The sequence below is a fragment of the Lonchura striata genome, chromosome 16 (assembly GCF_046129695.1).
Source record: "Lonchura striata isolate bLonStr1 chromosome 16, bLonStr1.mat, whole genome shotgun sequence".
In the NCBI taxonomy this organism is placed as follows: domain Eukaryota; kingdom Metazoa; phylum Chordata; class Aves; order Passeriformes; family Estrildidae; genus Lonchura; species Lonchura striata.
The window spans coordinates 3,387,992-3,400,616 of NC_134618.1; the positions used below are offsets into that span (position 1 = coordinate 3,387,992).

Consider the following 12,625-nt stretch of genomic DNA (forward strand, 5'->3'; position numbering starts at 1 on the left):
TGGCCACCAATTTTTAAGCCATCAATGATTGTAACTTCTCATTTTGTGGGTTATCAGCAAAACCAGCCAAACAAAATCTATTCTTCAGACTGACACAGCTGAGCATCTGCCAAGGGCACTCAGCTGGGCAGGAGCTGCTTCCAGAAGTGAAAACACTGCAAGGTGACTCCGGTTGTCTCAGTTCAGAACTCACTTAAATTCCCCCAGTGAAGTCTAGAAACTCACACCTCTGAAGCTGCATGGCTCCTTTCACTTCACACTCTCCCTTTGCTGTGTTCTCCAGGATGCCCCACACTCCAAGCCAGCCTGTGACTCCTTGCAGGGAGATCCCATCCTTCCCTGTAAGGCAGTGCTTGTGCAGGAGCCCCAGGAGCACAGGCACAAACAACAAATCTCTTCCTTTTTCTCTACGTAAACAAACCAGGCAGGACCACAGGGCTGCCCCAAATGCAGCTTCGCTCACTTTGAGACAACACTTCCTCCAGAGGTTTAGGTGAAGTAACCCAAATTCTAACCAGGCAGGTGGAAAAAAGACCCCAAGGAATCCTTTGGAAATGAGTAGGTTGGTGAGGAAAGTATTTGTGAAAGATGTTAAAAAAAATCCTTATAGAAAGTATTTGTAAAAGGTGTTAAGAAAAACGCCCTCATCACCTCACTCCAATAGTGCAGAGACCAAGAGATGTGCAGCAGTGGCAAATGAACTCACACCGTACCCAGTACAGCTTCCTGAGCTGAAGTCTGTTTAAAAACCCCTCACCTATCACAGAATTATGGAATAGTTTGGGCCAAAAGGACCTTAAAGCTCATCCAGTCCCACCCCTGCCATGGGCAGGGACACATTCCACTGTCCCAGGCTGCTCCAAGCCCTGTCCAACCTGGCCTTGGGCACTGCCAGGGATCCAGGGGCAGCCACAGCTGCTCTGGGCACCCTGTGCCAGGGCCTGCCCACCCTGCCAGGGAACAATTCCTTCCCAATATCCCATCCATCCCTGCCCTCTGGCAGTGGGAGCCATTCCCTGTGTCCTGTCCCTCCATCCCTTGTCCCCAGTCCCTCTCCAGCTCTCCTGGAGCCCCTTTAGGCCCTGGCAGGGCTCTGAGCTCTCCCTGGAGCTTCTCCTCTCCAGGTGAGCACCCCCAGCTCTCCCAGCCTGGCTCCAGCCCTTGGGGCATCTCCATGGCCTCATCTGGACTCTATCCAGCAGCTCCACATCCTTCCTGTGGTTACAATGACTCTTCCTACAGAGAACACTCTTCATGCCCTTACAGGTGAAAATCTCACACTTAAAAAACCTTTGCTCCTCCCCACTTGTACTTTACCAGAGAGAAGCCAAGAAAAGAAGATGCCCAAGTGACAGGAGGGAAGAACCTGGCATGGTTGTGTAGCAGCTCTAAGGAGCCCAAGATGCATGAAGAGATTTTTAAGAACACTTCTCAAATCCTTCACTGTCAGCAGAGCCACAAATAAACCCTTATTTATCTCAGCCTCCAGACAAGTCCCAATAATACCCAGGGAAGGCTCTGAATCGCAGTTGTTTGTAGCCCCAAGTGAAGGAGTCTCTGGAATTATGCACATATGCAGAGCTGGAAATGGGAAGCACCGGGGCAAGCAAAAAAAAGAAAGTGAATGTAAGAAAAAAACTATTATTCAGCATGTTTCTTAAAGGGGGACCTCTACTCTGATGCAACTCCAGCAAGCAAATCCTGCTGATTTTCCTCCAACATCCTCTTCTGCCTGGCAGGATTAAGCTCATTACCATGGGGAAGAGCTGTCCCAACACCTGGCTACACAATGTGCAAGATTTAGGGCAAACTTGGGGCAGGATTATACCTGATCCAATACATTACAGCAGCCAGATCTGATTTCCAAGGAGCTGTGATTATGCTACATGAAAATATGGAATTTTCAGACCCTCACCCCTGTCAGAAAAAAGAAAAAAAAGATTGTGATACTCTAAATTTCATTCCTGGCAAGAGCATTTAAACTTGTGTTGGGCATTTAAGAGTGTATAATGAAGCTACCATGGGAGTAACTAAAATTTTTGTTAATTAAAATGTTTTCAAAGGACAGCTCACGCAGGGAGAACATCCAGTCCAATTAAAGAAAAACAAGATGTTGACATCTGCAATGCTGCTGCACTTTTGGGGATTTCACAACTGCCCTTTGCTGCTCAGCCCTGCAGCTCTGGTGTCCCAGCCCTGGGGAAGGTTCCAGGCTCCCTGTCAACAACAGGGGGTTCTGCTGGGCCAACATGGGGATATTTGTCCTGGGGGACCCAGAGGGTCACCACGACCCAACCAGCTCCATCAAGCACCAGCAGAACACAGGAAAAAGCAGCTTTTGAAAGCCAAAGCTGCCTTTTCCCCCTGCAGCTTTCCCCAGCCCCAAACCCAGCAGCTCCTGGGATAGAGGAAGGGCTGGGAGCAGGAACTGCCTCCTGAGCACTGACCTCACACTTCCACATCAGAGACCACAGGTCATGGAGCACTTGTCCTCCTCTTGGTTTCCTTCAACTTGCAAAAAGGAAAGCCAAGGAAATGTAGAAAATGCAGGTTTATCCTCCACAACACAAGGGTTAGGGGATGGGATGAGGAAGAACAAATGCAGCCATGCCAAGGAGCTGGTTTTGCTGTAGCCTCTCCAGACCTAATTTTGAATACCAACACCACTGAGCCAAACCTTCACAGCAGAAACTGCTCCTCATCCCAAAGAAAAGGTGGAATTGCAATGCAGAAGAAACCTGCTCTGTTCTTACTCAATGAAGCAGCAGGGAACCAGCTGAGTACAACACGGATTTTTCAGGCAAAACATCTCTCCAAAGGCAGAAAAAAGCCCTCATTCCCCTCTGGAAAGCTGCATCCAATGCTGGCTTTGGCATCCTGACAAGCCAGTACACAAAACAGATGAGCACACTCCTTTCTCCAAAGAGGGGACAAAAAGGAACCAGGACAATCCCTCTTGGGAAGAGCTCCACGCTGCAATTAAACCCCTAATAAAATATTAAGTCAAAATGCTAAAAATACACACAGAGATCCAGCCACAAGCTTGGAGATGCTGGAACAAATAAAAGATAATTTGGAATGTAAAGGGTTGGAAATGGGAAAAGAAATAGAATTCTGGGCATGATCCACATAGGAGAAGGGTCAGGGAAGATCAGGGAAGGAAAAAAAAAATTAAAGAATTTGTGGTGTTGCTAGAAGAGCCTGGAATAGTTCTGTGGAGTGAAAGTATCCTGAGTGTAAACAGAAAAGAGAAACATGCATAAAGACAGGAATCAAATGTGTGTGGAAGGAAGGTAAGATTGGAAAAGAACTGCTTCACCATAACCTGTAGGAGCTTCTTAGCCCAGGAGAAGCTCCATCATCCCAAAATTCCAGAGGACAGAGAACCCACAAATAAACCCCACAGAGTGCCTAGACAAGTAGCAAAGTCCTTGACCATCAGAATCAGTAGGGGAAAAGCAAATTGCTTTTCCTCTAGCAAAATATCAGTATTTACATTTTGGTTGGAACAATGAGGCCTACAAGGCAGAATAGGCACATGCTGCACACTTCATAAATGCTGGAAATGGGATTCCAAAAATTATTCTCTATCAATGGGAGTCTAAACATTTTATTTTGATAAAACAAAGCACCAGACACCTTTTCTTTCTCTCAGAGAAGAAGGTTGTCATGTGGAAAACGCAGAGAGAGCCAAGGCAGCAGTGACCCAAATATAAATACAGTTCCCAAGAGGAAATATCTGCTGTCTGATAAAGGATAATAATTTGGAAGGATTTTAGAGCACATTCTACCAGGCAGGTAGAGCCTATACACCTCAAAGCTACATTGCCTTCTACTTTGCATATACTAATGTATAAATCCAACATTAACAGCAGCTCCTTGGTTCCTAAATGACACCACCTAACAACGTGCACTTAATTCACCCAACTGAACCCAAAATTCTTGGAGTTTTTGGGTATCCATGCATGGAGTGATCTCTGCACAGCACTGAACCCCATGGCAGGAGCTTTGTGGTACCTGCCAGATTTTAATGCTTTTCTGCTGAAATAATTAACAGCCACCACCACCCATCCATCAGCAACAGCCAGTGGAAATGAGCTTTTCAAACTCATTTAGTGAACCTGGAGGCTCCACAATTTTGCCTTGATGGCTTTTAGTCCTCCTGAAGCCTACATTTAGCTACCCAGGTCTTTGAAATATGGATGTGTTGGAATTATTATAGGTCCTGGAAGGGATTATGTGCAACCATTGTGCTAAATGAGCTGTTTTCTTCAGAGAAAAAGCTCTGCTTTTGGAGGAAGCGTCTGAGCAGAGATCAGCTCTCTCCTGCTACAGTTCCCATTCCTGGTTCATCTCCAGAGCTACCCAGGCCTTGCTGCAGAGTTGGGAAAGTTCCCCAGCATTAATCAGCATCTCCAGTTTGATGGTTTAATAGAGGGGAGATAACTGGGGGCACACAAACTCCCAATATGACTTGCTGGCCAAAAAAAGGAAGCCAGATGTTGGAGCTGAGGCCGGAACTTCCGAGTTCCTACTCCCTGGTTTCTCTGCTCAGCAGCTGATTGAGTCAGAAGGGTTCTACAGAGGGTTTCTTTTATTTTAACTGCTCATGAAGGGGATGCACTGAGAGCAGACAGAACCTCAGGCTTAGGGGTGTAATTGTGATGCTGCACCTCAGCTGGCGCTGCTGGAGGACAGAGGGAAGGGACAACACCCTCAGCTCCCTCTTCATCCCAAAACCCTGCTGTGAAGCTGAGCCCACCTGGCCATGTCCCAGCACTTCCTGCCTGGGCAGCAGCATTCCCATCTCCTCACAGCACAGCATCCCTGAGCTCACCTGGGTCAGGAACAGCATCCCTGAGCTCACCTGGACAAGGAACAGCATCCCTGAGCTCACCTGGGCCAGGGAACACAGCACCCCTCAGCTCACCTGGGCCAGGGACAAGGGGGACAAGGGGCACAGCACCCCTGACCTCACCTGGGCCAGGGACAGGAGCACAGCACCCCTGAGCTCACCTGGGCCAGGGACAAGGAGCACAGCACCCCTGACCTCATCTGCACCAGGGACAAGGAGCACAGCACCCCTGAGCTCACCTGCACCAGGGACAAGGAGCACAGCACCCCTGAGCTCACCTGGGCCAGGGAACACAGCACCCCTGAGCTCACCTGGGTCAGGAACAGCATCCCTGAGCTCACCTGCACCAGGGACAAGGAGCACAGCACCCCTGAGCTCACCTGGGCCAGGGACAAGGAGCACAGCACCCCTGAGCTCACCTGGGCCAGGGACAAGGAGCACAGCACCCCTGAGCTCACCTGGGCCAGGGACAAGGGGCACAGCACCCCTGAGCTCACCTGGGCCAGGGAACACAGCACCCCTGAGCTCACCTGGGCCAGGAACAGCATCCCTGAGCTCACCTGGGCCAGGGACAAGGAGCACAGTCCACATGGGGCCCAAGTATCCCCAGAGTGATGGGACAGCCAGGCCAAGGGGCTCTGCAGGAGCAAGAAGCTGCTGCTCCCTCCTGTCACAATGTCCTGGGTCACCTGCAAGGAGCAGGAGTGCCCCCCAAAGCAGCTCTGGTTCCCAGGCACAGGCTGAGCCAGCCTCAGGGCCAGCAGCTCAGCGAGGCTGACAGAACAAACAGGAGCTATTCTGGTAATGGAGCAGCAGCTCCTTGGCAACCACGAGCACCAGGATAACCCAGGGCTCACCTGGCAGGACACGCTGCAATCCACACACACTCCACTCCTTCCTGAATGGGAGGCTGCAAACATCACCAGGCAGCTTCAGGCACAAGAAAACAACAGCACTCGGTGGTAAGAAACGGGAAGGTGGGAAGGGAGGCTGTGGAATGAAAGCCAGGATGCTGCTGTGGGGAACTCGGGAACATCCAAGCTGCAGACACCCACTGCCTGCTCCCACTGCAGCAGCTCCAGTGCCTCACTCACGCCAGGGACTGAGATCCCCAAACTGGGAACCTCCATTGTCTGCTCGCCTGGCAGGCCCAGGGACAGCCTGGGGGAAGTGTGATTGGTTCTGGGAGAAGCCTGGCTGCAGTTCTCCAGCATCTCTGCATCCCAAACCTCACACAGCAGCATTTCCTGGAAATCCCTGTTCCTGAGCTGTTTTAGTTGCTGGCAGGATACAAATCCCACAGAAATGAAGAATGTATTTCCCAGGGGGCAACCACTGAAATTCCAGCCTCACATGGGAGATGCAAATGCAATTCCCAGGTGAGGATTTGCTCAGGAGGTCCCAGCTGAGCTCCCAGGGCTTCAAAGATGGTTTGTCTTCACCAGTGGAAAGAACAAAAGTGAAGGAAAGTGATGAGACAAAGACATGGCTAATGTGGACAGAAAATAAAGCCCTTCAAGGATAGCTCCACGAACAATATTTACTTTGAAGCTGTTCATAAAATCCTCAAAAGGATCCTAAAAGGTGAGGAGGAAACAATGCAATAATTTGTGGTACGTGGAAGGAAAGCCTGAAGTTGGATCTGCTCTGTGTGTTTAGAGATGAGCTCCAGAGAAACCCACGGGAATTTTGCAGTATCCTGTTTTCCCTACAGACACCACAGCATCCTCACCTCCTTTCCCTCAGGAAGCCCAAACTGGAGTTTGGGCCCCCAAAATAGTGCACAAGCACTATTTACACACACAGCAGGCAGGAGCAGCCCCAAGAACCACCACACAGAGCTCTCTGCAAACACCTCTGAAAGCAAAGAAACAATAAAGCTTCCTCTGAACCCAACTTTTGAGTGGCATTAAGATTTCTGAGCCATGAGTGGCAACTAAGCCCAGCAAACAGGAGGTTGTTCCACAACATTTGCAGTGCCTGAGCTCACTGTGCATCACTGCATTCCCTCCTGCCTTCCCAACTTCCTCCCAAAATTCCTGCCCAGTTAATCAAGCACTAATTCACCCCTGCTCATGACCTTCCACATCAGCCCAGTTCAGCCCCACTGAGGAAAACCTGCTCCCAGCAGCCTGCTCTTCTGGAGCAGAGTTTAATTATGTTTTATTTGTTCCCTGTGTGCCTTCCAGCAGCTCATCTTCACACTTTCCCAACTGTTTCCGGGAAGGAGGGTGCACTAGCAGCAGAACATGCCCATCTGTAGGCTCCAGGGAAATGGGAACAGAAGGAAAATCTTGCCCAGGAGTCACATGATGAGTTACAACAGTAAATCCTGCAGCACAGCCCAGGGACTGCTTCTCAACTTCCACAGGCAGCCAAAAAGTGGATGTTCAAGGGAGAAAAAAGAAGAAAATAAGGTGTAATTCAGGAGGATAAATGTGTGTGTCCACAAGGAAGCAAGGCGAGAACTAAGGAGTCCTTTTGCCACCTGCACTGTGAAGTGCACACTCTGGGGCCTGGCAAACCCTGCAAAGCATTTATTCACCTTTTTGAACCTGGGCTGTTCACTAAGAATCCACCACAAAAATGTCACCCTTGGCCTGAAGCTAAAGCCACAAAGAGCTGGGACATGTGGCAGACATGTCAGGAGCCCACCCTGAGCATCCTCAGGCTACTGCCATAAAATATTACCAGTATTTAGAGATATAAATACCATATATTTATACATATTTTACTGAAAAGACTGTGTCCCACGCCAGTACATCCCAGATGAAGCAGCAAAACCTCTCCAAGGGACTAATGAAGCTCATCAAAGGGGCTACAGAGATCAAAGTTTCAAAAAAAACACCACTCATGTACCAGGAGCACATCACACAGTGAGCAACGTAATTACCTCAGCTCATGGGTGAAGAAATTCACAACCAGAAACCCAAATTTCGAAGAAAAGGGGTGCAAAGCCTGATCCTACACCACTAAAGGCAGGTTAGGGTAGAGTGGGGTGAGAACCAGGCCACAAACTCGAGGCTGAGCTGAGTGGGGCTCTCTGGGTGAGCCAGGGCAGAGTCCCAGGAGCAGATCCTGGGACAGGATCAGGGGTGCTGACAGGAGCAAGAAGCTGTTCCTCCCCACTCCTGTCCACCTGCAAAGGGCACGTCTGTGCCTGCCCTTTGTCACCCCAAGAAATACTGGGATACAATTTCTCCCTGTGGGTAGAGCAGGGGGAAAACAAGAGCAGCAGCTCAGGGATGGTAACAGCGAGGCCTGGGGGCAATTCCCACCTGCCAGCCCGGCTCTGCGGGCACCCACGCGGCCCGAGACCTCTGGTGGGGCTCGTACCGAGGGGAGGAGGGGATTGAGCAGATCCCAGCGGGCTGTCCCTGTCCGTGTCCGTGTCCCTGTGCCCCGGGCGCTGCGGGGCAGCTGCAGGCCGATGTCTGCAGCGCCCAACAGAGTCCAGGTCATGCCCCGCGCTGGGGCCGTGAGGGCAGCCCGCAGCTGCCGCCGGGGAGGGAATTCAGCCACCGAGCGGTCTGGGCTGGAAGGGACCTTGGGGCCCGTCCGTGCCACGTCCAGGGCCACCTTCCCCAGCCCCGCCCGGCCCGGCACTGCCGGGGATCCCGGGGCACCCCTCAGCCCCCGGCAGCGTTACCGCCGCGAACCCGCAACCCCAGCACGCCGGGCCCAGCGCTCCCGGGAGCCACCCGCGCCCTCCCGGTCCCCACGGCGGAGCTCGGGGGGCTCCCCTTGCTCCCACCCCTCCCAGCCCCCACTCACCATGGCCGCGGCGGCCCCGGGGCGGCTCTACGCAGGGCGCCGCGCTCCGCTCATCTCATGGCCGGTGATGACCCGGCGGGGGCCCCCCGCCCATGCACCGGCGAGCTCCCGCCGGCGGCGCAGCCACGGGCACCGGAGCGCTGCCGGCACCCAGCCCCCGGGCCTCCCCAAGCGGCGGGACGGGGAGCCCCGGGGCGCGGGCAGGGCCGGGGCGGGCGGAGCGGCGGTGCGGCCGCGCGGTGCGGGTCGGTGGCGGTGCCGGGGCTACGCCAGGCGCATCCCGGGCCCGCCCCGCCCGCCCACCGGAACCGCTCACCGGCGCCCGCAGCCAATCACAGCCGGGCAGCGGCTCTGCGCACGCGCACCACGGCGAGGCGCCCGCCGCCATCTTGGAGAAGGGCGCGGCCCTTTGCGGGGCGTTCAGGGAAGGGCACGGCTGACTCCGCCCCCGCAGCACTACGCATGCGCTGAGGCTGTTTCCCGCGCGACAGGAAATGGCAGGTGATTGGGCTGTTCCTTGGTGGGCGTGGCTATGATTGGTCACGCCCTGTGTGGGCGGGGCCTGGGGTGGGGATGGGATTGGACGGGATGGATTGGGATTTGGGATGGGACTGGGGATTGGGGATGGGGATTGGGATTGAAGATTGGATGGGATGAGATTGGGATTTTGGATGAGATTGGGAATGGGATTTGGATTGGGGATGGGATGGGATTGGGGATTGCACGGGATGGAATGGGATTGGATTGGGGACTGGACTGGGGATTGCCTTGGGGACTGGATGGGATGGATTGGGATTTGGGATGGGATGGGATGGGATAATGGGCTGGGATGGGGTTAAGAATAGGGAGGGGGATGGACCCAAACCTCAGCCAGGGCCTGCAGCTGGGCCTGCAGCTGGAGCTGGAGCTGGAGCTGGATCTGTCCCTGGATGTGGCCCTGGGCTCGGCCCCAGCCAGCCCCCATGGCTGCCTCCTGCCTCCTGCCCCACAGAGAGCTCCCAGGGCTCCGGATGTGGCTCCTGTGGCTAATTAAGTAATGACATGAACCAGGGCGAGGCAAAGCCCCAACCCTTCCAGCCCTCCCCAGCAAGGACAGCAAAGCTCCACGGCTGGAATCCTTTGGCTGTTCCCATGTCCTGGGATTGCCTTGGCCTGGAGCTCCTTGTGGCCACCACTTTTCCATTGCCTGACCTGGCCAGAGTGAAGACATCCACAGACCCATTCATCCAGGGGATTAACATTAGGAAAATTGAAATCCAGGCCCCAGCTGCTGCCTCACAAAATCAAGAAGCTGGGAACACTGGAATTCCAAACCTGTATCCCTCATGGTTCCCAAATTCCTGTGGCACCTGCAGTGGCAAGAGGTGACTCAGCCTGGTGGCTTAACAGGCTTTAGAGGGGACAACAGCCCCGTGGGGACATTGCAAAGGCTGGCACTTCCTTTAGAGGATTAAAGGGGGAATGAACCATCTGTGGGGCCGGAGCTGTCCCCAGCTCCACAAGGAGCTTAGGGCTGAGCGGCCCCATGGGGTCTGCGGGAGGATTTTCCGTCACGGAGGATTTTATTTCCACTCTCTCAGCAGAGCACTGACCCCAGCAGCCCCAGTCCTGCTCATCCTACAGGGAAAACGCTGCTCTGGGCCCGGCACGGGGGTGGAACTGCCCAGGGAGGAGCAGCTGAGGAGACACGGCCTGGATGTGCCCGTGAATCATCGTGGGCAGCCCCGGCTCCAAAAGCTGCCTCTGCACCACCCCCAAACATCCCCAAAACCTCCAAACAAACATCCCCAAAACCTCCAAACAAACATCCCCAAAACCTCCAGAATGCCCTACAACACCTTTCAACCCCTCCAAAACCTCTCCAACCCCACCTACCCCTCCAAAATTTCTCCAATCCCTTCAAAACCTCTCAGTCACCTCCACAACCCCTTCAACCCCTCCAAAAGCTCCTCTAATCCATCTAAAACCTCTACAACACCTCCAAAACCTTTCAATCACCTCCAATACCTCTCCAACCCCTTTGAAACATCTCTATCACCTCCAAAACCTCTCCAACACCTCCTCAACCCCTCTAATGCTTCCAGACCTCTCTGTCTACTCCAAAACCTCTCCATCACCTCCAAAACCCCTGCAACCTCCTCAAAATCTCTCCAACCTCTCCAAAACTTCTCCAACATCTTCAAACCCCCTCTGAACTCTCTAAAATCCCTCTGTCACCTCCAGTACCTCTCCAAAACCTCTCCAATATTTTCAACCCCTCAAATGCCTCCAAAACTTCTTTGACTCCTCCAAAACCCTCCAACGCCCTCAAAATCCCTCTGATATTTCCAAAACTCCTCCAAGACCTTCAAAACCCCTTGAGCACCTGCAGAACTCCTCCAGCCTTCCCCAAATCTCTCCAATGTCTCTAAAACCTCACTGAAACTTCCCAAATCCCTCCAACACCCTCTAAAATCTACCACCTTCAAAATCCCTCAAACACATCCAAGTATCTCCCAACATTTCCAAAATATCTTCAGCATCTTCAAAGCTTCTTCAGCACCTCCAAACTTCTGCAAAATTTCCACCACCCCAAAATCTTCTGTTGCCTCCAAAACTCCTTCAAACCCCTCTGACTCCTCCAGAACTTTTTGAAAGCCCCTTTAACACTTCCAAAACCTCTCTGACACCTCCAAAACACCTGCAACCCCTCCAAACCCTCTTCAACATTCCCAACACCTCCAAAACCCCTCCAGCACCTTCAAAATCTCTCCAAAATCTCCAAAACTCCTCCAAAACCCATCCAAACACCACTCCAGCATCTCCAGAGCCTCTCCAAAATCTCTGCAATATTTCCTACGCCATCAAAACATTCAGATGCCTCCAAAACCTCTCTTAATGCTCCCAAAATCTCTCCAACACCTCCAGAACTCCTCTGACCCCTCCAAACCCCCTCCAAATCTTCCCCAATATTCCCAGCACCACCAAAACCCCTCAATGCCTCCAAAAGCTCTCCAACATTTCCAAAACCATTACAAAGTCTCCAAAATCTATCCAACACCTCCAAAATCTCTCCAACACCTCCAAAATTTCTCCAACACCTCCAAAATCTATCCAACACCTCCAAAAACTCTCCAACACCCCCAAAACCTCTCCCACACTTCCAAAACCATTACAACCCCTCCAAAATCTATCCAACACCGCCAAAATTTCTCCAACACCTCCAAAACCATTACAACACCTCCAAAATCTATCCAACACCTCCAAAATATCTCCAACACCTCCAAAATCTATCCAACACCTCCAAAAACTCTCCAACATCCCCAAAATCTCTCCCACACTTCCAAAACCATTACAACCCCTCCAAAATCTATCCAACACCTCCAAAATTTCTCCAACACCTCCAAAACCATTACAACACCTCCAAAATCTATCCAACACCTCCAAAATCTCTCTAACATCTCCAAAATCTCTCCAACACCTCCAAAGCTATTACAACACCTCCAAAGCCATTACAACACCTCCAAAATCTCTCTAACATCTCCAAAATCTATCCAACACCTCCAAAATCTATCCAAGACCTCCAAAAGCTCTCTAACATCTCCAAAACTTCTCCAACACTTACAAAACCATTACAGCGCCTCCAAAACCTCCATAATCCCTCCAAAGCTCCTCTGACCCTCTCCAAGACCTCTCCGAGCCCCTGGCTGAGCCAAGGGGTGTCCATGGGGGATCCGAGGCTGGAGCTGCCCAGATCTGGCACCTCCGCAGGGCTCCCACCGGGATGTGCAGCTGCACGAGCTCGTTACCATGGCGATCATTAAAAGGATAATCTCATTATCAGCGTTTGTCATGCCGGGGACAGCGGGGACAGGGATCTCCTGAGCTCCCCAGCCAGGGCCCTGCTGCTGCTGCCACCACGGTGGGGCCGGGTGACATTGCTGGGGCAGGACGGAACGAAAGAACTCTAATTTAGAAGGCTTGAGAGTAGAACTCTGATTTATTTTAAATATATTT

At 52.3% G+C, this 12,625-nt stretch overlaps 1 protein-coding gene across 2 annotated transcripts in view; it reads right to left on the reverse strand.

Moving 5' to 3' along the window:
- Positions 1-8,785, reverse strand: part of XPO6 (exportin 6) — a 58,351-nt gene extending 49,566 nt beyond the window's left edge. For both annotated transcript variants that reach the window (XM_077786796.1, XM_031506097.2), the window contains exon 1: positions 8,630-8,785. In XM_077786796.1, coding sequence (XP_077642922.1) covers positions 8,630-8,632 — 3 coding nt within the window. In that variant the 5' untranslated portion in view covers positions 8,633-8,785. The remainder of the gene's footprint in view (positions 1-8,629) is intronic.
- Positions 8,786-12,625: the final 3,840 nt, after the last annotated feature.